Source organism: Ruditapes philippinarum, unplaced genomic scaffold, assembly GCF_026571515.1.
Source record: "Ruditapes philippinarum isolate M1 unplaced genomic scaffold, ASM2657151v2 ctg506_1_1_1_1, whole genome shotgun sequence".
Lineage (NCBI taxonomy): Eukaryota > Metazoa > Mollusca > Bivalvia > Venerida > Veneridae > Ruditapes > Ruditapes philippinarum.
Genome location: NW_026862393.1, coordinates 21,246 through 47,103, shown reverse-complemented (window position 1 = coordinate 47,103; position 25,858 = coordinate 21,246). Strand labels below are relative to the sequence as shown.

Here is a 25,858-nt window from a genome sequence, read left to right as displayed (position 1 = left end):
ATACATTTAGTTGTGTCACGGAACATTGCTGACAACAAGACCATGTACGGAACTAATACTTTAACAGTATGAAAGTACAAGTTAAGATTACTGTAAACGAGAAAGACATATTGTCTAAAACACCATCAGTTATCACTTTGATGTAACAGTATACTTTCCGCGTTCATCAATTACTATGATAACAACGTTTTCTAGTGATACAATTGTATTACTTTGCTCCTCTGATATACTTATGTGAGTTATGAAATAATTTAGACGTTTGCTACCTGTAAAAGTATCTTTCATTGTAGAAATTAAATAGCTTATGTTCAGTCTGTTTGTTTGTTGTTGTTTTTTTTTGTTGTTTTTTTTTATTAAAAAAACAAACTCAATGTTACTCTTTAAATCATTGATATTTATTCCTTTGTTTGTTATAGTAGAAATATCATGACGAATTATTGTTCGTTTTGAACGTATTGTCTTTACTTGTTTTTTTTGTTGGTTTTTTTGTTCTTTTCCAACATGTCTTTAGATACGATAATGGAGACACATTAAAATTGCAAAACCAAGAAAACAACTTGATCAGATCTTGTCATTATTTTTAATGCTATCGTCATTCTAAATTTTTGGCTAAGAGTATGTTATTGCTTTAGATAACATAATATAAGACATATTTTGTACTGTGATCTTTCTGTATAAACTATCATTTCTTTAGATACAAGTACAAATGTTGCCGCAATGCAGCAATTGAAAAGCTCCGCGCAAAAACAAATGCGCTCATTACAGATACCTTACCCAAAGGTCATGTTCTATTCAGATTAAGTACTATTGTACATTATTCCGGATGTTTTGTAAATCATCTTTTGCATAATTACACTTATAGTATGCACTATCAATGAGAGAGGGGCCAGATATAGAATTTTAAAAAGAAATATGCTTTCACTAATGCCAACGTGATAAGGAAAGAAATTCCATTGAATAAAAACAAGACTTACAAGACTTGTAAATGAAATGTGACATGACAGGAGTGCAACATTGTTCTGTTTGTTTCTCTACTATAGTCAGTAATATAAGATGATAAAAAATATTAAAGCATGTACATTTGTTTTTAACCTTTAATGTTACTCATTGTCTACAATTATCAACAACTTATCATGGTAAGAAATATAAAATGTAAAATAAAAAAAGTTTTCAAAATGTCCTTTGCTTGTTTCAAGGTCAATGGTATATCATGATATAATCGATAAAAGAAAGAATCGATGCAAAGCATCAACGGGCGTCCAAGTAAGAAATGCAGCAAGTGACGATGAACTAATATATCTGGTGACTAGATATACTTATAAAGTTTTCAATGGTTAATTGGATTTTACCAGAATTGTATATCATAGATAAATGGCTGAATGGGAGGATAAAAAAAATTGTTTATCATGAACTTTGGTAGATTTGCTAAAGATCAGAATATAATATATATTTTCTTTGGAACATACAAAACAGTAGTCAAAATGAACAAAGTCTGTTTTTTATTATTATAATTGTAATAAATATACGTATAGTAACAAATGGGACTAATATAGTGACACTGTCGTGAGACTATAATCACGATTGTATTTTTCCTTAATCAGTGTCATCTATGTCTCAAATGTGTCATGTTATTTCTAATCTTGACTGGCGTGGCAATAATTATCGGACTTAAAAATAAGAAAGAAACACTGGCATTAAGACAAGGAAGAGTCGGTCTTCAATAATACTCACGTCTCTTAATGACACTATCCTTATTAATTAGTAGACAAGCTAAACAATAAAGTATCAAGTTTCTTTCAAACAGCAATGATATATGATATTAAGGAATAGAATGGATATCGATCCTTATTGCGATCTGTACCTTTGATGTAATGATGAACGAGTGTCTATCAATTATATTAAAAATAAGATAATAGACAAACATATTAATATTCATGTAACCTATTATAAATCAAACAATACTTTATTATTTAGTCCATTTGGAATCATAGTATTTAATTTATGAATCCAAAAAGATTCTTTACATAACCGGTCCATGTTGTTGTCTATAATTTCTATAGGTAAAAATGAAAAATCTGACAATGAACACTTATTATCGTTTGATCCGAAATGGATCGCAACATGTGAAACTGGATTAACGTCACAATTTCTTATATCAAATCTATGTTTATTCATTCTGCATGATACATTTTGATTAGTCTGACCTACGTATTGCTTTTTACAGCCTTTACATGTAATGAGGTAAATTACATTACGCGTAGTACAATTAACATCATTGTGTAAATCAAAAGAACTACCTGTTATGCTGCTATTAAATTGGGAACCAACAATTATATTGTTACAATGTGAACATCTACTTCGTAAACATTGGCTAGATAAAAAATGTGCGATCAAGTAAAGCACTTCTAATAAGATGATCTCGAATGTTTTTAGGACGTCTATATGCTAAAATAGGTTTGAACTTGTTATGTATATTTTTAACGCTTACCTTATCAGACAAAAGTAATAGATCCCAATATTTATTTAAGATTTCACCAATATTAGGCAGAGATGTATTAAAACATACAGTAAAAGGTATTATTGAACTAGTATTTTTAACGACAGGACTTAGAGCATCATTTTGGGACATGCCTTCAATTTTAGAAAACGCTTTCTCAATAATAGATTTAGGATAATTTCTATCAGAAAAATATCTATTTAACGTATCTAAAGACTGCTTAAAAGTACCGTCATCGGAAATGACACGTCTATAACGTTTAGCTTGACTAAACGGGATACCACGCTTACATGATAAAGGATGAGAGGATGTAAAATCTAAATACAAATGCATATTTGTAGGTTTGCAAAATTGAGTTTAACGATCAGAGTTATTTACAAACCATGGGCACAGCAATGGGAAGCCCTATGGCACCTTCTTATGCTTCATTATTCATGGGTAGACTAGAAGAGCAATTTCTTAACTCTACTTATGTAAAACCTGATGTCTGGTTACGTTTCCTAGATGATATTTTTATGATTTGGAATGATTCTTTGGAAACGCTTAACTTTTTTATAGATTCCTTAAATAGTTTCCACCCGAATATTAAATTCACTTACAATATTTCTAAAAGTTCGGTACCTTTTCTTGATGTTTCTGTATCTAAAGACGTAACAGGAAAAATAGTTACCGATATATTTTGCAAACCTACAAATATGCATTTGTATTTAGATTTTACATCCTCTCATCCTTTATCATGTAAGCGTGGTATCCCGTTTAGTCAAGCTAAACGTTATAGACGTGTCATTTCCGATGACGGTACTTTTAAGCAGTCTTTAGATACGTTAAATAGATATTTTTTCTGATAGAAATTATCCTAAATCTATTATTGAGAAAGCGTTTTCTAAAATTGAAGGCATGTCCCAAAATGATGCTCTAAGTCCTGTCGTTAAAAAATACTAGTTCAATAATACCTTTTACTGTATGTTTTAATACATCTCTGCCTAATATTGGTGAAATCTTAAATAACTATTGGGATCTATTACTTTTGTCTGATAAGGTAAGCGTTAAAAATATACATAACAAGTTCAAACCTATTTTAGCATATAGACGTCCTAAAAAACATTCGAGATCATCTTATTAGAAGTGCTTTACTTGATCGCACATTTTTATTCTAGCCAATGTTTACGAAGTAGATGTTCACATTGTAACAATATAATTGTTGGTTCCCAATTTAATAGCAGCATAACAGGTAGTTCTTTTGATTTACACAATGATGTTAATTGTACTACGCGTAATGTAATTTACCTCATTACATGTAAAGGCTGTAAAAAGCAATACGTAGGTCAGACTAATCAAAATGTATCATGCAGAATGAATAAACATAGATTTGATATAAGAAATTGTGACGTTAATCCAGTTTCACATGTTGCGATCCATTTCGGATCAAACGATAATAAGTGTTCATTGTCAGATTTTTCATTTTTTACCTATAGAAATTATAGACAACAACATGGACCGGTTATGTAAAGAATCTTTTTGGATTCATAAATTAAATACTATGATTCCAAATGGACTAAATAATAATTAAGTATTGTTTTGATTTATAATAGGTTACATGAATATTAATATGTTTGTCTATTATCTTATTTTTATTAACACTGTCTAATAGACATCTGTATCACTGTTGATCCATTTTAATTCATGTACCAGCTTTATTTATAGCATAAATATTTGTTTCTACATGTTATCATAGTTTTGCCGCTAAACGCCATAACGTTTTTCGCGCGTTTAACGCGTGTTAAGTTATGACGTCGCTTCCGGTAATTTCATTATGTTTTGCACTGATGAAGGCATATAGCCGAAACGTTTGCAATTAAATTAAATTACTAAATGTTCGTGTTTGTGTGGCTTGTCTGATTATCAATTATATTCTAATTCGTCTGACTTGTTTTCCCTGGTTTCTTAAACGAACTTCTAATATGACGTCTTTTATTTATTCAAAACAACCACCCTGTCTCTACTTAATTACCCTGATAGATTAACGAACTCTTTTAAGGGGAAATTAGATTGATTAATCTTTCATGTTAAATCACTTAACCCACAGAATATCACAGGATTGTTTCCAGATAAGCATATCTGCCATGTCAAGAGTTATCTAAACGAGATCTTGGCCTAGCTTTAAGTGTTAACAAATTCTGTGATATAACATTCACATTGCATGAAGTACTTGCAGTCTCATCGGAAACAGATTCGAACAAAGATATGTTTTATTACATTCATATTCTGGGGTAAAAGCAGAATAATATCATTATTGGTTTAAATAAATGCTAGTGTTTTTACTCAACATATAAATATCAAAGCAAATGTTCACTAAGTAAGCACTTACACCTTTTTAACAGGACAATTAAAGGTTTCACAAAAAATATAAAAATATTGAGTATTTTGTTTTATAATTAAGGACTGTTTAAACTTTAAAACTTACACCAAATAATTAAGATAACTATATGTACTGCAAAGACAGTAAATGTTATTTTGGTTTTGGAGTGATATATGTGGATATATTACCTGTTAAGATTTTATATCACCCGAGCCGTTAGGCGAGGGTGATATTTTATCTTGGCAGGTAATATATCCACATATATCACTCCAAAACCAAAAAAATAATTTTATTACCCTTCCCCTGCCGAGTTTAGACGATTTTTTAAAAAATCATTGCTGTTTCAAATGAAACGTCGAAATAAGATTCCCTTTAGGATACCTCTTCGTCACAACATGACGTCACATAAATACATGACGTATTTTTCCCGTACCTTACGAAAGTAAACAAGAGAAAAGGAGTAGTCTATTGAACGCACTTTTTTGTAATTAATATCAAGCTTTCACAAGGCCATATTTGTTTTCGATACTGATGGTAATATGTATCATTACTCTACTTTGGTAAATATTGATCATTTGACAGTTAAAAAGTGCTTTTAAATCGGAATTTACACCGCGTTAAATCGAACCGTACGCGCATCACCTCAGCGCATGTTGTTTACAACGTTGGGTACCAAACGGGGAAATTTATATATTTGTATATTACCCGTCTGGCTCGGTTATATCAATTTCTTTCGGGTGATCAATATCCAATCAAAAAGGCGGAAAATCTGGAAGGGTAATAAAATGTAATAGTGACAAAGGATATCAAATATTTTATGTATAAAAAAACAAAATGATATGCCTACGACAAAAAAGACAGAAATATACATGTATATTTATGTATATATTATAATTATTCCACAAAATACATGTCTTCAGAAGGGATGTCTACCAGCGGGAGTCATGTTGTCATATACTCCATTTAAGTAATGTATTGTTTTATATCTTCTTAGATCTTTACTAATGAAGATTCAGTTATGTTATAAATTGGTCTGCATTTGTACATAACATGTTTGATTGAATATTCCTGAAAATTACACATTGAATATTCAAGTTTCATCCTAAGCGGAAGGTAAATTTACCTTCAAATGGTCAACATTATGGTAGAATTTTAGGATAAAATAAATCGGTTTAGAAACATAAATTTTATGTTAGGATCTGTGTTTTATAGCATACTGTTCTTATTTTTATCAGATACGTTTTATTTTATATAACAGGGACACCAAAGCAATCGACATATATGATGCTTCACCTGTCCTATGAGTACGAGATTAGAATTTTTTTTAAAGAAACATCTTAGAAAATTTAGAAAACTTGACGTAACATTGTTTTAATATTGTTGAATTATTACTTTCATTAACATCTGAGTGACAGTTTACGAGGCACTGTTCCCACGTTTTATTGCAGCTGCTCTAGTTCTATTATACAAGTTGATTCAAGTTAACAAATGCTGTTCAACTAAATGTTTAACTTTTATGACTTACTTGTCCATATCATCAGTGTCATACCTTATGTCTCCAATTTCATATCATAACTTTATCTTAATGTTATTTTATATTTCTGGTCCTTCACAATAATATTGGTGTATAGGATTGAATGATTTAAGATGATGCTAGTAGTAATCTCTCCATTATAGCATATTTTATTTGTCTGGACAGTCATCAAAAAGCAAAATTGTAAACAAAAACACGAATCGTTCGTTCACAATGTAATTTGTTAATGCTAATTCATAAAATAAAATCATATATTAGTTTTAGAAAAATTAATAGACAAAATTGTCGTAATTTCGCTTGTTATAAGTGATGATCAGATAGAGTTAAGACTTTGTTGTAGTATGGATAAGTTATGTTTTAAGATATTTGATACATGTAATATTTATCACGCTGTAATGACATCTGAACACACTATAACTAAATATGTAATGCAATATAAGACAGGTACAAATATGAATGTTAAAGTTTTTCCACGCTGAAAGTATTGGGCAACTTACATAGTAATTGGTATCGACTACAGTAATATCCATGCTTGTAATAAGTGCATTTAAATTGATACCTTTAATTTATTCGTTGTCTATCTTTGTATATGAGATTTTGTGACAGACTATTAAAAGTATTGATAAAATGACGACAAAGTTCATATTCAATAACATATGATTGGCATCATTGTAAGAAGCTATGTCATCATATATCAATGTATACGTGCATCTTATATTTCATAATTTAATAAATTGCTTTGATGTCATACAATTATATATAATAAATATCGTTAGAAGAGTATTTTAATGTAGTGCATTAGATAGGTTTTCATTTAGGAAACACAAGTTTTTGTGCTGAAAACTGTTATAGCAAAGAAACGTTGAGTGTAAAAGTATTGTTCTATATTTTAACAACTTGTTTATGTGTATATCTGAAAATATTTTTATTTACATTTTATCATATTTCCTACACATGAACACTGGCTTTAGTTTATGGAAAATATGTGTCATTCATGAGTCTGTGAAGAGGGTGAATAGGGAAGACTATTTAATTTTTATGCTCGTGCTTTTATTTAAAATAAAAAAAAAAACATTGTGAATTTTCACTTGTTAAAATCACTGTAAAATGTCCAAAATAAAACGAAAACATAGATAACTTCTATAAAAGAAAAACATATAAAAACACAATTTCTCTAAATATGCCATGTTGATGGGAATTTGGTAAAAATACAAAAAGGGGTGTGTTCCTAAAAGATTTATATAAAAACAATTGGTCGGTGGATTTTTTCTTATATTTGAAAAATAAAATGTTATACTATCTAGAAAAGAAAAGCTGATTCTGTTGGTGCCCATCAGAGATCGTAGTCCTTAAGCCAAATGTCTGTACATTTATGATATGATTGTTTAGCAATGCATCAATTTTAGACTAGGGTAATGGAGAAGTGCATGTGTAAGTAATTGTTGGTTCTCTACAGAATCTCTCTTTTCTAAAAAAAAACACGTTGTTCTTTTCTTTTTCTTGATACTTTAAAAACCTTTTATGTTATCCAATACCGGTCTATATTTAGTGTCAGCGATAACAAAGTACGCCAGAGATAAACATAAAAATAACGGTGGAAAAATGTTTAAGAATATATGTTTTCGAAACACCCGAAGTTCGAGTCATTGTGTACTAGTTTTGACCAGATTTTGAACTTTAAGCTTTGTTAAGTTAATAGATTTATTGTTGCCTTTATCAGGATTCAATAAGAAGCTGGCGTGTTCATTAAATGTTCTATGATCGAAATATAAAGCTTTAGCGAGAACTGATTAACAAATATTAGACGCGCACTTCCGTTTATTCTTTAATAGTAATATGTTAATCTCCAGGGAGAAAAATCAAGTTCAAAAGGGCAACTTCACAAATATCTTCACAGGACTAAACATTTGAAATACTTAAAAACCTTTCAATAAATGTTTCGAAAGATGTAGGGTTCACTTTATTATGTATGTACATTTTGTTTGTTTAACTTCTAAGAAGGAAATGTTGATTAACATCTCTGTCTAAACGTAATCATATATCCGGTGCCTTGATCTCGCTTTTCCCAACATTTGTTCCTATAGAAAATTTAAGTAGGAAATTGTATGAAATATATTTGATTTATTCAGTCCTATTACTCGTAAAAACGATCTTGCTTTACTTTTTAAATATACATCAGTATGTATCAACACTTATGCTTATATTCAAACTTGTCAAACTAGGTCTTGTTATTTCAAAAAAGACACAGCAATATTGTTTTATTATTTTAAACATAAACTAGTTGGTAGATCAAAATCTTACATAAAGTTATTGATTTATAGATTGATTTACGTAACGATGATTTTCAGTTTTGCTATAGAAATGAGTGACTATATAATTATGTATGAAAATGTAGATCTGCGTTACAATACCAAACGTGAAATCATCAATTTACAGCGTCTGTCTAATTTGCTGTCTATTTGTCATAATTTGCTATACTTGTTAATTAAGAATTTGGTTATTTTTCTATTGTCCAGTGGTTCTCAGAATTGGGCTTTCGAATGACATATAATGTGTCAATCAAATACAAGTATGTCACTTTATATACTTTTACACTAATATCATTATTCCCGGAATTATCTGCCCCTTGAACATAGAATTTTCCTTATTTCTACTTTTTTATTTATATCTAGGTATCTACTTCAAATATAATGTATGTTATCGGCACCTACATCATATGTGAAAATTAAGTCTAGAACTTTTTGTAACTTTACTTCTTAGTGCTATAGTTAATTGTTCTTTGTCACTAATCACCTTATGTATGACAATGTTCATAACTCCAGCATCTTTATTGAGGAGATATCACCTCTTTAAACTTAGAATATTGGTTAAAAATATTATATACATTTTGCCCTTAGTCTTTTTTACTGAAGGGGTTGACTTCAGAAATTTCAAATTGTTGTTCTTTTCCATTAGAGCAATGAAATTTCTGTTTCATTTTCATTTAAATTGTCAAATCATGAAAAGTATGGATGCTTTTATACTGATACAGATATAAATAGTTATGTCATTTATATATTTCTCTTCATATTTTTGTCTTTCTTTACTGTGTCCAGTATTTAATTAGTGGAGCGTGTTATCTCCTCTGACAGCTCTTGTTATATCATATCTTAATTCATTCATTGAATAAATACATGTTCGTTATTTATTCTTTTGTGATTTTGATATTTTACCAAATGTAAATAATTTGTGGATTGCAATAGATTCTATATTCACAACACATGCAATATTTGATAGCTCATGTATACAGTGCAAAAACATTGAAGTATAGTAAGTTATATCGAGCGCAACAGTGTATGATTGTTTTCTTTTACGTTTCAAATCACTAGTTTTGTTTCATCACTAGCGAATGACAGAAAGTTCCGACTGGTATTAGAGAGGCGAGAGACGTATGTAGGTACTTAATATTATTGACAAGTTTACATATTTTCAAACATTCCGATAAGCTACTAAGGGAAACAGAATATACATTAATATTGATGACGTATTCATTAAATAAATGTCGGTAAACGTTGTTAAAGCATTGTTCCGCATCACAAATACCTTTTTAATGTCATAAGCCGTCTGGCATGATATTTTTGAAGAGTCTCAATTAATCTGATATGGTTAATAATTCTACTGCTTCCGGGTAATTGCCTATGTTTTTGTTTTCTTTAATGCAATATTGCTACGTTTTTATAAACATCATGTTTTAATGCAAAACAAAAAAAGAAAAAAAATCAAAATGAAATTTTTATGTATATATACATGTATGGGAACTCTACAATTACACATTCCATAATATGATATCTATGTGAAGAACTTAAAACCAATAGAACGATTTTTTCTTTTTGTTTTTCTTAAAAAAACCTTTCAGTTTTTTTAGTGTCAATTGAATTAATCAATAAAACATGCTACATTTATCTATCCATCTAATGTACTAAAACTGTTCCGTTAGTTTTAATTGTATGATAAAAATCAAGGTAAAATTGATTCAGTTCAGTTTAACATTTTACACATGTTGTGTAGGAATGAGATCAGTGACTTTGACCCTTCACTTTGACTGGCCTATTTTTTAATTCCGTACGTTAATGACTACATAATGTTTTGGCGCGAAGTTTCGTGGTAAATTTTTTTGTGTAACATTATATAAAATTCTTTACTGAACATTTTTAAAAAGTAATATACATATAAACATTCTTAATCTATATAAACTCTATATCTCTTTAAATTGTTTATGATTATAGAATTATAGAATTTATAAAAATCAAAATGTATTTTAACTGATTTTCAATTATGATACAAATGAGCCGCGTCACAACAAAACCAACATAATGGGTTTGCGACCAGCATGAATCCAGACCAGCCTGCGCATCCGCGCAGTCTGATCAGGATCCATGCTGTTCGCTTACACACTCTATAGCAAATAAAGAAACTGATAGCGAACAGCATGAATCCTGATCAGACTGGGCGGATGCGCAGGCTGGTCTGGATCCATGCTGGTCGCAAACCCATTATGTTGGTTTTGTCGTGACACGTCTCAAATGATGACGCTACTGGTTCTCGGCGTACAATAATGCAATACCTTCTATCGGTGAAACAGCACCAAATAATTATCATAATTATATTCTTTTTGTAGTTAAAACTTTAGAATGAAAAGATGATGATCTAATTAACAAAATAAATTAATTAATTAATCAATTAATAAAAGGTCACTATTGCCTACTTGCTTACACGATCTTAAAAATTCTAACAAACTTACATTGTTTAATTTTTAGGTTTTAATTATCGATTTTTATCTATCTAATTTATTTGTAATATAAATGTAATTCACTCATTATATGTTTACCCAGGAAAAGTATCATTGCACTAATTTAACTAATTGAAAACTAATAGAAACTTTTTTTCAATACTCTGCTAATGTTTAGCGCTAACAATAAAATATCAATGTACTTTGATACAATACTTTGATTGATGCTGACACCAAGTATCATGCTTTCATTGATAAGGTTACAGGAAATTGGGCTTTTTTATGATGTACGCATACAAATAATTTCGAAGAAATCAAAGTTATACAAGGGTCAAACTAAAGTCAATGGGAAGTCGCAGAAAATTGCGCGAATCGATGCTGGAAAACTGTTCAGCAAAGGAAAGTGTCTCACATTCGCGACATTGTGAATAAGTTATACATTCTTTTCCAAATTAAAGGTTTAAGATAAAATATATATATTGGATATGAGTTTACAGGACAATTAACATCAAATCTTTTATAAAAAACAAATTTATTTTTAAATTAACAGAAGTTTTAATTTCATTTTGAATTAGAACAGAAAGTGCGTATAAATTTTTCTGGATATGGTCACAGGTATGTTTTATTCATTATTTTGATGGTTTCAATTACATACGTAAAAATACCTAAAGTAACATAGCCAGAATAATTATGACATCTTTTAACAAAATATCAAAACTAATTTATAAGTATTTGTATTGTTTTATGCAAAGAGTGCTTAATTTATCATTTCTAAAATAATTATTCTTGAACAGTGAAAGCTTATTCTGTACTTTAAGACGTCATTCTCGTAGAACACGCTGGTGTTTAACGGACTTGTCAGAGACAACTGAGGTACAACATCAAAACTTAAATGAGCCGCGCCATGACAAAACCAACGCGTTTGCGACTAGCATGGATCCAGACCAGCCTGCGCATCCGCGCAGTCTGATCAGGATCTATGCTGTTCGCTTACAAACCCTATTACAAGTAAGTCTGGATCCATGCTGGTCGTAAACGCACTATGTTGGTTTTTTCATGGCGCGGCTCGAATGTATTATGTCGTGAAGTGGTGGTCATTTTATATTGAATATTCAAATGAGGTTACAAATTAAATATACTTGTACATATTTTGATTAATGATAACAATTTTGTTTGCTGTCCAATATCATTTGTTGGTCGATAAATATATCACACATTCAATTTATATAAATGTAAAATTTTAATAATTAATTAATATAATAAATAACATTAAATATAAATAAATATATAAATATTTCTTAATATTACAAAATAAGCTATTGCATACATTGTATTTTGTCATTACATTAATGATTGTGAACTAGGCCTTTTTATGGAAAGCAACAAAAGTGTTTATAAATATTATGGCACACTTTTCTATTCCAAGCCATCTTATATGAAAAAAAAACAAATAATTAAAAACGCAACTCAAATCGTCGCGATTAAATTTTTTGATTGTTTTTTTTAAAATTTATTTTACTTCAAAGTATGATGTAGTATGATGCGAGACGTAGTTTCACAACGATTTTAAAATAAAAAAAAAGAAACCTACGTTATTGTCTATGACATCATTATTTATCTACATTTTATTGTTTTTAAAGATCACAAATATACTTGTAAGTAAATACTATTCTTACAACTATTCCAGGCACACGAATTTGTATATGTCAACAAACAATGAACTAAATTCATCAGCTTCTTTTATTACTTTAACCTCAAACATTTCGTAAATCAATTCGCTCTTTTCAGTGAAAAAGCATTGTTACTCCTGGGAAAAAAGCTCCATTTTCACAAACCGGTTGATATTTTAGATTTGATTTAGTGCCTTTAAGTCCCGATTTCTTCAGTATATCTCATTTTTCTTTTGAGAAAGCTTTCGAGAGCAAGTTTAAAATTTCTTCTATGACAAATGTAAATATGATATTCATTTTTATCATGTAATTTTGAAGGAGGTCAGAGCTATTCTAGTTCCTTTTAATGTCCCCCCTAAAAGAGGTAAGTAAATAAATGTAGCTACGATTTGCTTGTATAGATCTATCAAATAAATATCATAACTCATTTATTTTCAAACCCCAACCGAGGTTTCTTGAGATGATCTGTTAATTCATTACCTTTTTCAGTGATTTTTTATAACTATATTCAACCAAAATATATTGTTAAACTAAACACAGGTTCAGGCTTATGAAAATAGTATATCTGTGATAACTATGAGTCTCTAGATGACGATGATAAAAGATGAAGGAATATATAAAAGAAGTTCTTTATTTAAGATGCAAAAAGAATTATCATAATTCATTTCGGATGATTTTGTGTTAATGTTTGCTAAAAGCAACAATATGAACGGACGAAATGATGGTTTTTATTACAATAATTAGTGTACAGACAAAACAGTGGTCATGTTGTACTGTTTAATAAAACTATGCGTGTACTTCCATCTGATATTTTGTGTGTTTTATTATTTGAAGCTTTCTGTCAATGCGCGGAGCCGGTTTTCATATTGTAATTCTAATATTTGAAGTATATTCTGCTAAAACACATAAAATACATTTGATCATATCGTATCTACCTTTGGCTACAGTGTTCGGTATTTTATACTACTATGTATTGTCTCCATGAATACCAGGACTTTTATAGATGTACCTAGACAACTTATCATGTTCTTATCTAACTACACTACACAAAATAATACTAACAACTTTTTAAAGTATCATTTCTACATACATATTAAATGGTAAAGATCTGAGTATATACTAAATGGTATAAAGTATATACTAAATGGTGTAAAGTAAAATCAATTGAATTGCAAGAAGCGAAATGTTACAATAGGATACAATAAAACAATCATTACTACTGTTTCCTAATTTCCTTAATTACATGACATAGTCCTGCCTCTTAAAATTGATTTTACAATTTCCTTTCGCTAGAACATAACTTAATCTTACTTATTATTATTAGAATGTTTTCTTTATTGCTCTGTCTGAAGCTAACCATCTGCCAATAGTGGACATATATCAATACTCCTTACTGTCACAATTAAGATTGATAGCACGGACGTATTTCCGTAAGTATATTCATTATTAATTGATTTCTCATCTAGGAGTCGACACTGTTGTTAAGCATTATTATGTCAAATGATTTATTGTCACCATTGTTGTACTTTGTTTCTTACTTTTTGGAATATCTGAATCATCATCAATATGTAAATATATATTTATAAATAATATATAATATAGGTTTGAATATGCATATATAAACTAACAAAATGATATTCGAAGTTAAATCATTAATATACTTTTAAGTGTAATTATGCCCGTCAAAGGGTATATAGAGAGTGCACAGGTGTAAGTCAAAATAAGATTACATTTTGTCATAATTTCATTCAGATATATAATTTACTTTTAGCTCACGTGGCTCAGGAAAATTTCTGTACTTTTAATCATGTGCATATTTGTATGGCCTGGTTATCCAAATTTGTTTTAAAACTATTGTACAGTTTTTGTAAATCAAATTACCCGGTTAAATGAAGCAAAGTAAGAATAATAATTACTGTATAACTTAAAACAAATACTGAAATACGATTATCTACAGATAACGGCCGTGTTATGAACTACCATACACTACCTTTTCTACCTATATATGTTAACCCTGCACCATCTTGTCTATAACAATATCCTATACCATCTTGTCTAACTGTATATGTTAACAATACCCTATACCATCTTGTCTAGCTGTATATGTTAACAATACCCTATACCATCTTGTCTATCTGTATATGTTAACAATACCCTATACCATCTTGTCTATCTGTATATGTTAACAATACCCTATACCATCTTGTCTATCTGTATATGTTAACAATACCCTATACCATCTTGTCTATCTGTATATGTTAACAATACCCTATACCATCTTGTCTATCTGTATATGTTTACAATACCTTATACCAGCTTGGCTATAATTATATGTTGTATCATAGTTTGGAGACCTTTCTGTTAAAAATGTGTCAGGGTTAAATCGTATACATATACATGCACAGTGCGTTAACTGGAGTGCGGGTATTAGTTACCCGCACTCCAGAGCATGCCCATTGATTGGCTCATTTTTGCTGGGGTTTACATATTGTGACGGCAGAGAAAGGGAAAGCGACAGAAATGTTATATTCAGATGTTCGTTCATTGGTTCATTTTTGCCGGGGTTTCATATTGTGACAACAGGGAACGTGCTTTTATGTTTGACTATGATACAAAAGAGAAAGAACACCAAAACACTCGGCAATCTGATTAATACTCGGGGGCTACGCCCCCTCGTACAAATCAGATAGCCTCGTGTTTCGGTGCTCTTTCTATTACTTAACAATACCCTATACCATCTTGTGTAGCTGTATATGTTAACAATACCCTATACCAGCTTGTCTATATGTATATGTTAACAATACCCTATACCATCTTGTGTAACTATATATGTTAACAATACCCTATACCATCTTGTGCAGCTGGATTTTTTAGCAATACCTTATACCATCTTGTCTATCTGTATATGTTAACAATACCCTATACCACCTTGTCAAGCTATATATATATTAACAATACCTATACCATATGGTGTAGCTTGCTTGAATTACATGTAAATTAATTGTTATGAGATTCTTTTCTTTCAATATAACTGGAACTAATTAACGATAGATACATATATACAATATGCACCATATATTTAACATGTTGATATACCCAACATACAAATACAATCAAACAAATGAAGACAGTATGATTCAATGTCATTTTAAAACGACTGAATAGTTAGCCAGCTTATAATCTCAAGGAAATCATTTTGACACTTTTTGACCTTCATACAGCATGCAGGATTAGGTGATTAATTACACGAATGAATTATATTGAAATATATGAATCTTAAACATAAAAATCACTACAAATACATAAAAAATAATGATCAAGCTATATATTGACCTGTTGATTTAAATAAACTATAATTGCTAAAGCACATTAGTTATTTTGTTGTTGTTGTTGTTTTTGTTTTTTTACTTTATTATTATTATCATTATTATCATTATTATTATTATTATCATTATTATTCTATGATTGAAAAAAACCCTGAATTATTCATTTGCCATGTTCTTTAACGTTTCCAGGGTTCACTGTGAAACTATTGTGAAATCATCACGCTCTAACCTGACCCGCGTGGGTCATGTTAGGAAACCATCATTTTATTCTTTATAAGGAGAAAAAAGGTGTTTTTTCCTGAGACTGCCTAGTGTATTTATTTTGAGGACATTTACATATAAAGAAATGAAATTTTTGCCTGTGTCTCCCTTTAATACCCACGAATCATTTCAAAGTATACAACCCAATAACCAGAACATGTAACTATGTAGAATTGAGATTTTTGTAGAGCAAACATTCTCATATACAAAATAACAAACAAAAATCTTTAAAATCTGTTACATTTAGTTTGAGTATTAAAATCTCAGATCAGGTTTCATTATTTGATAAGAATCTAGGTCATGTTAACAGAACGAGGGTTTTTGTTTCAATGTTCATCTTCAATTAAAATATGTTACTCACAATTTATAAGAAAAAACATTAAATGGACAATAAACTTTCGATTAAATGATACAATTAAAAACCACGTTGACAAAGTTATATATCTTAGCTTGATCTGGTCATTTATTGAAGACTTGAAGACGTGTTTTGTTATAACAGTTAACATTTGCAGCATTTTCTGTGAACAAAAAAATTCTACCGGATAATATAATAAAATGAAAGTGTTATTCTTTAAGTATTTATGCTTTCATACATGTCATATAGAGTATGTATTTTTCTACATTGTTCATTTAAAAGTAGTCAGCTAAATATGTATGTTTACTTTACAGTATTACAGAGTTATTTTTGAAAATATCTGCAGTTATGCAGAACATATAAACGTTTTTAGATATAATTTCTTCGAAAAGTATTTAACGAAAGAAGAATTTGTAGTAGGATATAATAATACAAGTATTTGATAAACTTTGCATCAAACATAGTGTGTGAATGAATCCATTAAATGTACGTTGAATGTACCGACCAAACTAATCCAACGATTTATATTAATTGATTACAGTTCGCCTGTTTTGAAATAATATTAATGTGACGAAAAGCGATTAATTGCTATGATTAAGTAAATCGTTTTTCTATTATATTTCCTAGATATTATGACAGGCTGTCAATAAAAAAGTTTTGATAAGAAATAGGGTCATGTCGACAGGAGGTACTTAATTAACTTACATTGTATGATTGACATCATAGCAAGAAGACGTGACGTCGTGTCCCCGATATTGGTACACGGCAGCTTACCTCTCATATTGTCATAGATATCTCTTATAATGTACTGTTGTAATGTAAGGGAAAAACATGTAAATGTTCTGTAATATATCTACAGGCTTTGAGTAATTTATTTCGGTAATTATATTGGTATAACTTTATGCTTCAATTATTTTTTCCACGTGAAATGATATTTGTACTTCTTACTGGATTATGGATGTACGAGAATGCTCTTTGTAAAACCGCATCTTTTAAAATGATGAAAATGTTTGTGAAAAAAACATAATTTCATTCCACAGGTTTGGATAATATTCCCATACGTTATGTACCGCGTGTTTTTGAATAAATATCTTTACAAATGAAGATATCATTAAAAAGTTATTCGTTCTGAATTTGGTGATGTATTTTGTTTCTTAAAAGTACCTTATAGATTTTATAGCCTCTTAATGTTCTAAATGTTTCGATGATTTTACATTATTTTCATTCGTTAAAAGGAACTTCTTTAATTAAGATATGCATGTTTTTTTTAATTGTGCCTATACTTTTAAATTGACACCATGACTCAATCAGTATATTAAGTAAGGAGTATTAACACCGTACTGATAAAAGAAATTGAATACATCTTTCTCCTAATTTAGGGATTTTGATGCAATAATTTGATTAATATAAACACCGACTGTCACGCTTACATTGATAAGGTTACAGGAAATTGGATATTTAATTTTTATGTTGTTCGAGTACAAATAATTTCGAAGAAATCAAAGTTATACAAAAGGTCAAACTAAAGTCAATGGAAGATCGCAGAATTCTGTGTGAACAGATGCTTGATAAATAGAGAGAAAAAGAAAATGTCTCGCATTCATAATATCGAGTCTTGGACGTTCTCGCTGATCAAAATAGTGGGCGGTTAAAAGAGATACTTTTACAATTAGATTGTAATGTAGAATGTTGGCTGTCGGTGCAGTATAAAACGTTTCTGTTTGCATAAATCATTTAAAGGAGATAATATACTTCAACTGAAAATTTTCAAATAAATTGTTTTGGATAAATTGGAATGAAGTCATGGGTATGTATGATTGTGGCAATATATCATTGCTTTAAAATGAGAGTAGTCATTTAAATAATAGAGACATCATGAAAATTTATGATATCGTTTCCAATATTGTTAAAATTAGATGCTATTAGTATGTGGCTGGTTTGCCGTTAGAGTGTATGTTGTGGCTTGTTTTTCGTTAGTGTGTGGCTTGTTGCCGTTAGTGTGCGGTTTGTTAGCCGTAATGTGTGGTTTGTAAGCCGTAAAGGTTGTTATGTTGCCGTTAGTGTGTGACTTGATTGCTGTTACTGTGTGGCTTATTGCCGTTATAGTGTGACTTGTTTGCCGTTAGTGCGCGGTTTTTGTTGCCGTTACTGTGCGGTTTTGTTGCCGTAATTGGCAGGTTATGTTGCCGTAAGCATGCGGTTTTGTTGTCGTTAGTTTGCAGTTTTGTTGTCGCTAGTTTGCGGTTTTGTTGCCGTTACTGTGCGATTTTGTTGCCGTTAATGTGTGTTTGCGGTTTTGTGTTGTTCTTACTGTGCGGTTTTGTTGTCGTTACTGTGCGTTTGCGGTTGTGTTGCCGATCCTGAACCAAATGATGAAAAAAACTGTTTTGTATGTTTCCCAAATAGCAAATGGCTTAAACGGTAAGAAAATATGATGAGTCAATTGAATTTGTTTTCAAGAAACAACTGATTTTTTTGACGTTTGCTTTGTCTGCAGATGTTTTGATTCTGAAATGATTTTTGTAGTATACTCTAGCAACGTGCCTCATGAGAAATATATTAGTTCATGTGAAGTTCATGTTGTATGATAAGTCAACAGTATTTAAGGTGAGATGAGATTAAACATTAAAAAGGATAAAACATACTAATGACAGTGTCCATGAAAATGTAATCATGGACTATGGTGGCTGATTTTTGCCATGTCGTACTTCCGCTCCGCGTGTCGCTGGGCGAAAGCACATAAATCAGCTACATGCATACTTTTTAATGGTGTATATATACTAATATACCGGTTTAATAAAAACAAATTGTTAACTCATTAACTAAATAAGCTATATTTAAATGAAAAGAAATGGTAATAGTTAATAACAGTATTACATTTCGGACGTGATAGTTGTATATTAGCGGCCATCAACATGATGTAAAATAGTCATCATTATGCTATCTCTACTCTTTAACAAGCTTTAGTTCTTTAAAACATCTTAACTGTGATACACTGTTACGTCATACAGCTAACATTCTTGTTGTTTAGATATTATATTTGCAACAAGGAGAATGACGTTCTCCGTTTAACATAATCGGTTATATAAGTAAGTAGATTATAAACACATAAATGGGTATTATATATAGAGATAACACTATTCATAACACTGACATGTGATGATGTTATATACATACAACGTTATTTGATTTTGTCTGTTTTTCACATTGATTCTATTTAACATGTACGGGGCTTTTTATTATTACACCATATACCTTTTATCTATAACTCAATTAATACATCTATCATGATTTTTGTTTCAGTAGTGAAACAAAAAAAGTTTAATAATAATAATAATAATAATAATATATCGGAATTTTTAACCGATTAGATATTATTTTATTTACAGTTTAAACAATTATGTGGCATTAATTTATGCAGGTAATTACATGCAGAATACTTTTTAAACCAGAGGTTCAAGTTTTATTAAAATAAAAAGGTTATGATTATTTGATTTAGTAATCTAGTGCACAGAAATAATCGTTAGTCGGGTGTAGCATAAAGTTGTTCAAGGTGACAAATCATCTATGGACGTGATTGACGGTACAATTATGATATACATACATAAAAACTTATTATATAATTATGTGTAACCAACGGTATAATTGTTGATGACCGACATCTGAATGGTAGACAGCAATATTATACGATATATATATTTCTTAATCAAACAATCATCTTACGGACTCGACCATCAAAGGAAGTAGTTCTATAATGATAATATTGTAACAGAATGAACAAAGTAAACACATTGAACTCTTATCATATTAATTTCAATTTGAGATGAATCTTGTACTGTTATGCGTTCAGTTGTTGTTTCTATTAAAGTATAACAAAAAACCTGGCTGGTTTCATAATGGCAATTTTGTATTGATAACAGATAATTAATTTCTTTTTTATATAAAAAAAAATTCAATTCCAGTGTTATTTTGTAATTTTGCTATTTCTGCCTGACCTTTCATAGAACGCTGTAAAACCATTTTTTTCGCTAATCCAATTATCTAAAAAGAGAAATGATGATGAAAGAAATTCCGTGATTGTTTTTTGTTCAGTTTTATGGGAATCTGTTTTTATCTACTTTTTGAAAGAATAATTTTAGTTTCAAATGATGCTAAGAAAATTGATATATACGACTTTAACTAAAAACTTAGCTTTCATAATAGATACTAAATGTTTGATGAAATATTGAGAATCTAGCAAAGAAATGCAAAAGTTGTTTTGGAGAAAATTGCGTTGCTATATGTTATGAAATAAAAGTGTTTCTTAAACTTGTATGGACATTCCTAGGTTAATACATCAAAATAAAACATATAAGCCAAATAGACTTAAAGGGACTCCACTGAAGTTTATAAGTCTCAAAACATTACATTTGAATTTCTTACATAAATGAGCTGGGGCACTTAAAACAAAAATAAAAGCAAAGATAGTAAAGAAATATACTTTGAAATAAATTGAGAATCATATGTTTATGCTTTTCTTAGCCCGATTTGTGGAGAAAGTGTTTAAACGCTTTTCATTTTGGGTCATTTTTTTACAATTTGAAAAATTATTCTGGAAAAATGTAGTGCGCGAATGATCTGGAATTGTGCACAAAGATTAGTGGTCTAAACCTTCATCATATGGTACATTTATCTGGAAAAAAATATTTTCAGTCCCGTCATGTCAAAAATCCTCAGGGGAGTCCCTTTTAGCGGAGTATGCTGAGAGGAGAAAATGTTGTGTTTTTTGTAAATGATGTTTCAAACATCAAGCATGCTGTAAATAAAGGTTGTCAAAGTTATAATCACAAATATACAGCCGCTTGATTATCAGCACAAATGTCCTTTTGTCCCGATCTACTAGAAGGACTTTAACTTAAACACGGAAGTTCAGTCTGTGTGAACGGGATATTTGTGTTTTGTCGGATTTCACAAGACTTCCTGTAATTTGCGTGTCAAAATCGTATTAATATTGGCCGGTTTTACATCAGTTAATGAAGAGTTCGATTGATGTAATACGTTAATCTTCTTTCTACTCAATGTACAATTAGTATAAAGAATAATTATCATTTATCTGATTTAAGTACAATGATATATATTTTTTTTTATTTTACTGTTTATTTTCAGGTTGAATATCATTGGACATTTTTGACAACCCAAAAAGCTTGAGATGTGGATCATAGTATTCGGTCGGAAGGAAGTTTCACGGTAGATGTGGCAGTGTCATTCTACACAAAGATTAAAAAATGAAATAAATTGAAAAACATATCGTAATTATATAGATGCACCTCTAAATAGATCTAGTGGATGTATTAAAATAAAAGAAAAAAGTATATTCATCTTCGAATAACAATTTTCTACCGCGTTGATTATTGCGCATAACTTAAACGTTTTGACAAGAAAATGTATGCAATATCAACATGTGGTTAGGTATTTTATCTCAAGAACATCTTCTAATGAGAGAGAAACTTTTACATGAATTTATACAAACCAATTCAAGACGGACAGCTAAACTATAGAAAGTGTTTGCCAGTGATTGTGTCAGTGGACAGAAAATATACATAAACAGACAGAAAAATCTCAACAGGCAGGAACGCTTATCACGTTAAATTGATTGCGTTTCATCATGAATACAAATAAGCCAATTTTACAGAAGGATTCAGTAGCAAGTCTTTTGTAGCACTGTCAAGTAATATTTTATATTTCGTTGAAAGCGACCTCAAATAAAAAAAAACTATTTTCATTTCTTTTAGAAAAGATAACAAATACGAACGATATGAAGTTGAAAAAGCGCATTTATTGATATATATATATATATAAAACATCAATGTGGCTGTAGAGTAAGTACTTTATAATATACATATAGAATATTGATAATTATTGTACTTTATTGTTACAATATTTTCATCAAACGTGAATATTCAAGTAAAACTGGATTTAAAATTTATACAATAACTATATATCCGCATTGATGTCATATATTCAGGGCACTGGACGTTATCTAAAGGACAAGTAAGTTCATCAAACCAGTTTAAAGGAATCTTTCAAATTATAAATCTTCATTAGTGCTACTTGAATAGCAATTCTTATCGCTTTATCGTAGTTTTATAACCAAGTTAACTGTTTAACGATCACCAAGTGTTTACTCGCATACAGAAGATAACTTTTATTGCCTAGCAATTTTGAAACAATTGCCGCATAATTCAAAGTAAATAGCGGTTAGTTTCCTAAATAAAATCTTAAGTACATATAGAGGATTAATGCTCCAAACCTTTCCTCCTGTATGATATGAGGAGTAAGTGCGTACAGAAAATTATCCATTGCGGATATCCTAGGATATTTCACTAATGTAGTGAATTCATTTCCAATTATCGACAGGAATTGGTACGTCTTATTAGGGAATGAGAAACACTCGAATACCATGGGAGATTGTATAAAAATTTAGCTGGAAATTATTCAGACAAATTTGTCAAGTGTGTCACCGAAATGAGACGTTTGTTGTGGAGTTAATCAGTTTTGTGTGTGATTTTTACAGATTGTATGTTTAATATTAGCGATTTTATTATAAGAGGCATATTTAACGTTAAAATTATTTATCTATTATTGTGTAATTTATCAAACTTGATTACTATTTAGGAGTGTTTGCACTTGTGAACCTTAAAATCGGAAGATAGAACTAAATATATGGGATTGGATGCAGAATATATAAAAGTGCCTATAGCATACATTGGCAGAAAGCGTTTATGAATCCAGGATGGATGGAACAAACACGGATTGTTTTAATGCTTCTGATGCGGTAATAGGCACTCCAACACCTGATATCGTTGTAAAAATTGTTGCTCTTGGACTAATAGACCTAGCTGTGGTGCTAGGTAATAGCCTTGTGATTGCCGCAGTTTTGACTACGAGGAAACTGAGAACAGTAACAAACATATTTATTGTGTCTTTAGCATGTGCTGACTTATTACTTGGCTTCGCTGTATTGCCGTTTTCAATATCTATTGAAGTTGTGGATATTTGGTTGTGGGGTCATATCTGGTGTAACATGTGGCTTGCAATAGACGTATGGTTATGTACGGCTTCAATAATAAGTTTATGTGCAATAAGTCTGGATAGATATGTTGCAGTGACGCACCCGATTCGATACCCAAGCATAATGTCACCTTTTCGTGGGCGCGTATTAGTTTCGTTTGTGTGGATTCTTTCTTTCGTAATATGTCTTCCGCCTTTATTAGGCTGGAATGATGGCGGTGAATCAGAGAGAAAGGATGTTAACTTATTTTTCAATCGCTCAACTTCAAATCTAGATAAGCTTGTAGACAATCCCACGGGAACAAATGAGGAATATCTCTTTAATCTAACCACCACGGAATATCTCGATGGATTGTTCTTCAATTTTACAATGTTGATGAACAAATCTAACACCTGTAATACAGCAGGTCTAACATGTGAACTTACACCCACAAAAGGTTATAGAATTTATGCAGCTATGGGGTCATTCTTTATTCCCGCACTGGTGATGGTATTTTTCTATTTTAGAATATACCTTACTGCTGTCCGTACAGCTGCATCGCTAAGGAAAGGTGTACTTACAACTCGTGCTCGTAGCGAATTAGCACATCAGAATGGATATGGTGTTGAAGAAATACATCTACGTATACACCGAGGTGGCGGGTCTTCAAGATACTCTTCGAATCGTAGTTATGATTGGAAGACAGCTTCACAACGTAACCCAAAGAAGGAACGTCATAGGTCACCTCAGTTGGAGCCTCGGACTCCTGTAAATGCACCAAATACTCGTGAATGTAATGGTCGAGCTCATCTTATCCTGCAAGACAATAAAACAATAAACATGGACAACAATGGTAACTGTTCGAAATGGTCTCAAAATATCTTTAAGCCATTCGCAAAACAATTTAAAAGATCTAAGGAAAAATCTTATGCCCAATCCAGCGAAGAGGACTCTACAGAAATGGATATTTTAAATTCTGAAAGTAATAAAAGCAATAGTCTTGTAAAGCCAAACTCACTTCGTTTAGACGGAGATAGTCCTAACAATTCTCCTGCTCAGTCTCTCAAGAGATCACCGCGAAGAATAAAATTGCTCATACGAGAAGGGAAAGCCACATCGTCCGTCAAAGGACATGCAAGAAAATTTAAAAGAGAAGCTAAAGCTGCAAAAACTCTGGCAATAATTGTAGGCGCTTTCATTGTGTGCTGGTGTCCATTTTTTACAATATATTTATTAGGCGCTTTTTGTCATGACTGCGTAAGTGATATCGTTTTTGCTGTATTTTTCTGGCTAGGATATTGCAACTCGGCGTTAAATCCTTGCATATATGCGTTGTTTGCAAGAGACTTCAGAACTGCTTTCAAAAGACTTTTATTTTGCAAACGACGAAAGGGACTGACTCCGGCATCACGTGCAGATTATATCACTGGGGCTAGAAACAGAATGACAACACCAGTACATGATGACAGCACGTCAGATTACTAACATTGAAATTATAATACAATAGTGCAATATTATCATATAATTTACTTGCATGATTTATAAACTAAATGCTGATATTTTACAAATGGAACTATTATTTACCTACTTGAAAATCATTTCATTTTCTGAAGTCATTTCTATACTGATTGATTATAATGTAATTTATTCATGTCATATTAGCTTTAATCAGTTTAAAACTTTTATTATAAAGGTCACTTTTTTCTCTTTATAATTCGAATACATGCATTTATGATTTTCAAGATTAGGATTAAGGACTATTTGTTTTTTTAATTATTAAATCATGCATTTAATAGAGAAAAAAGTTATACTAGTTATTATATATAAACATTTATTTATGTAAATCTGAAATGACGACTGTATTCACACTCAGAAACGTTTGTGTCAAATCGGATGAAGTATTGCTTCATATAGTACATTTTCTTTGTAATTATGTTTTCAATCTTTTAATGACGGTTTTTGATAGTTGCAATTTAGTAATTGATTAAAAAGAGAAATGAATTGATCCAACATTCATGCATGCGACACATAAAATCTCGTATCTTAGAAATAAACAGA

At 30.4% G+C, this 25,858-nt stretch overlaps 1 protein-coding gene across 1 annotated transcript in view; it reads left to right on the top strand.

Annotated features, from left to right (window-relative positions):
- Window positions 1–25,654, top strand: part of LOC132718967 (octopamine receptor 1-like) — a 51,930-nt gene extending 26,276 nt beyond the window's left edge. The window contains exon 2 of the mRNA XM_060702681.1: window positions 21,916–25,654. Within this exon, the coding sequence (XP_060558664.1) occupies window positions 23,543–25,285 (1,743 nt within the window). The 5' untranslated portion in view covers window positions 21,916–23,542 and the 3' untranslated portion in view covers window positions 25,286–25,654. The remainder of the gene's footprint in view (window positions 1–21,915) is intronic.
- Window positions 25,655–25,858: the final 204 nt, after the last annotated feature.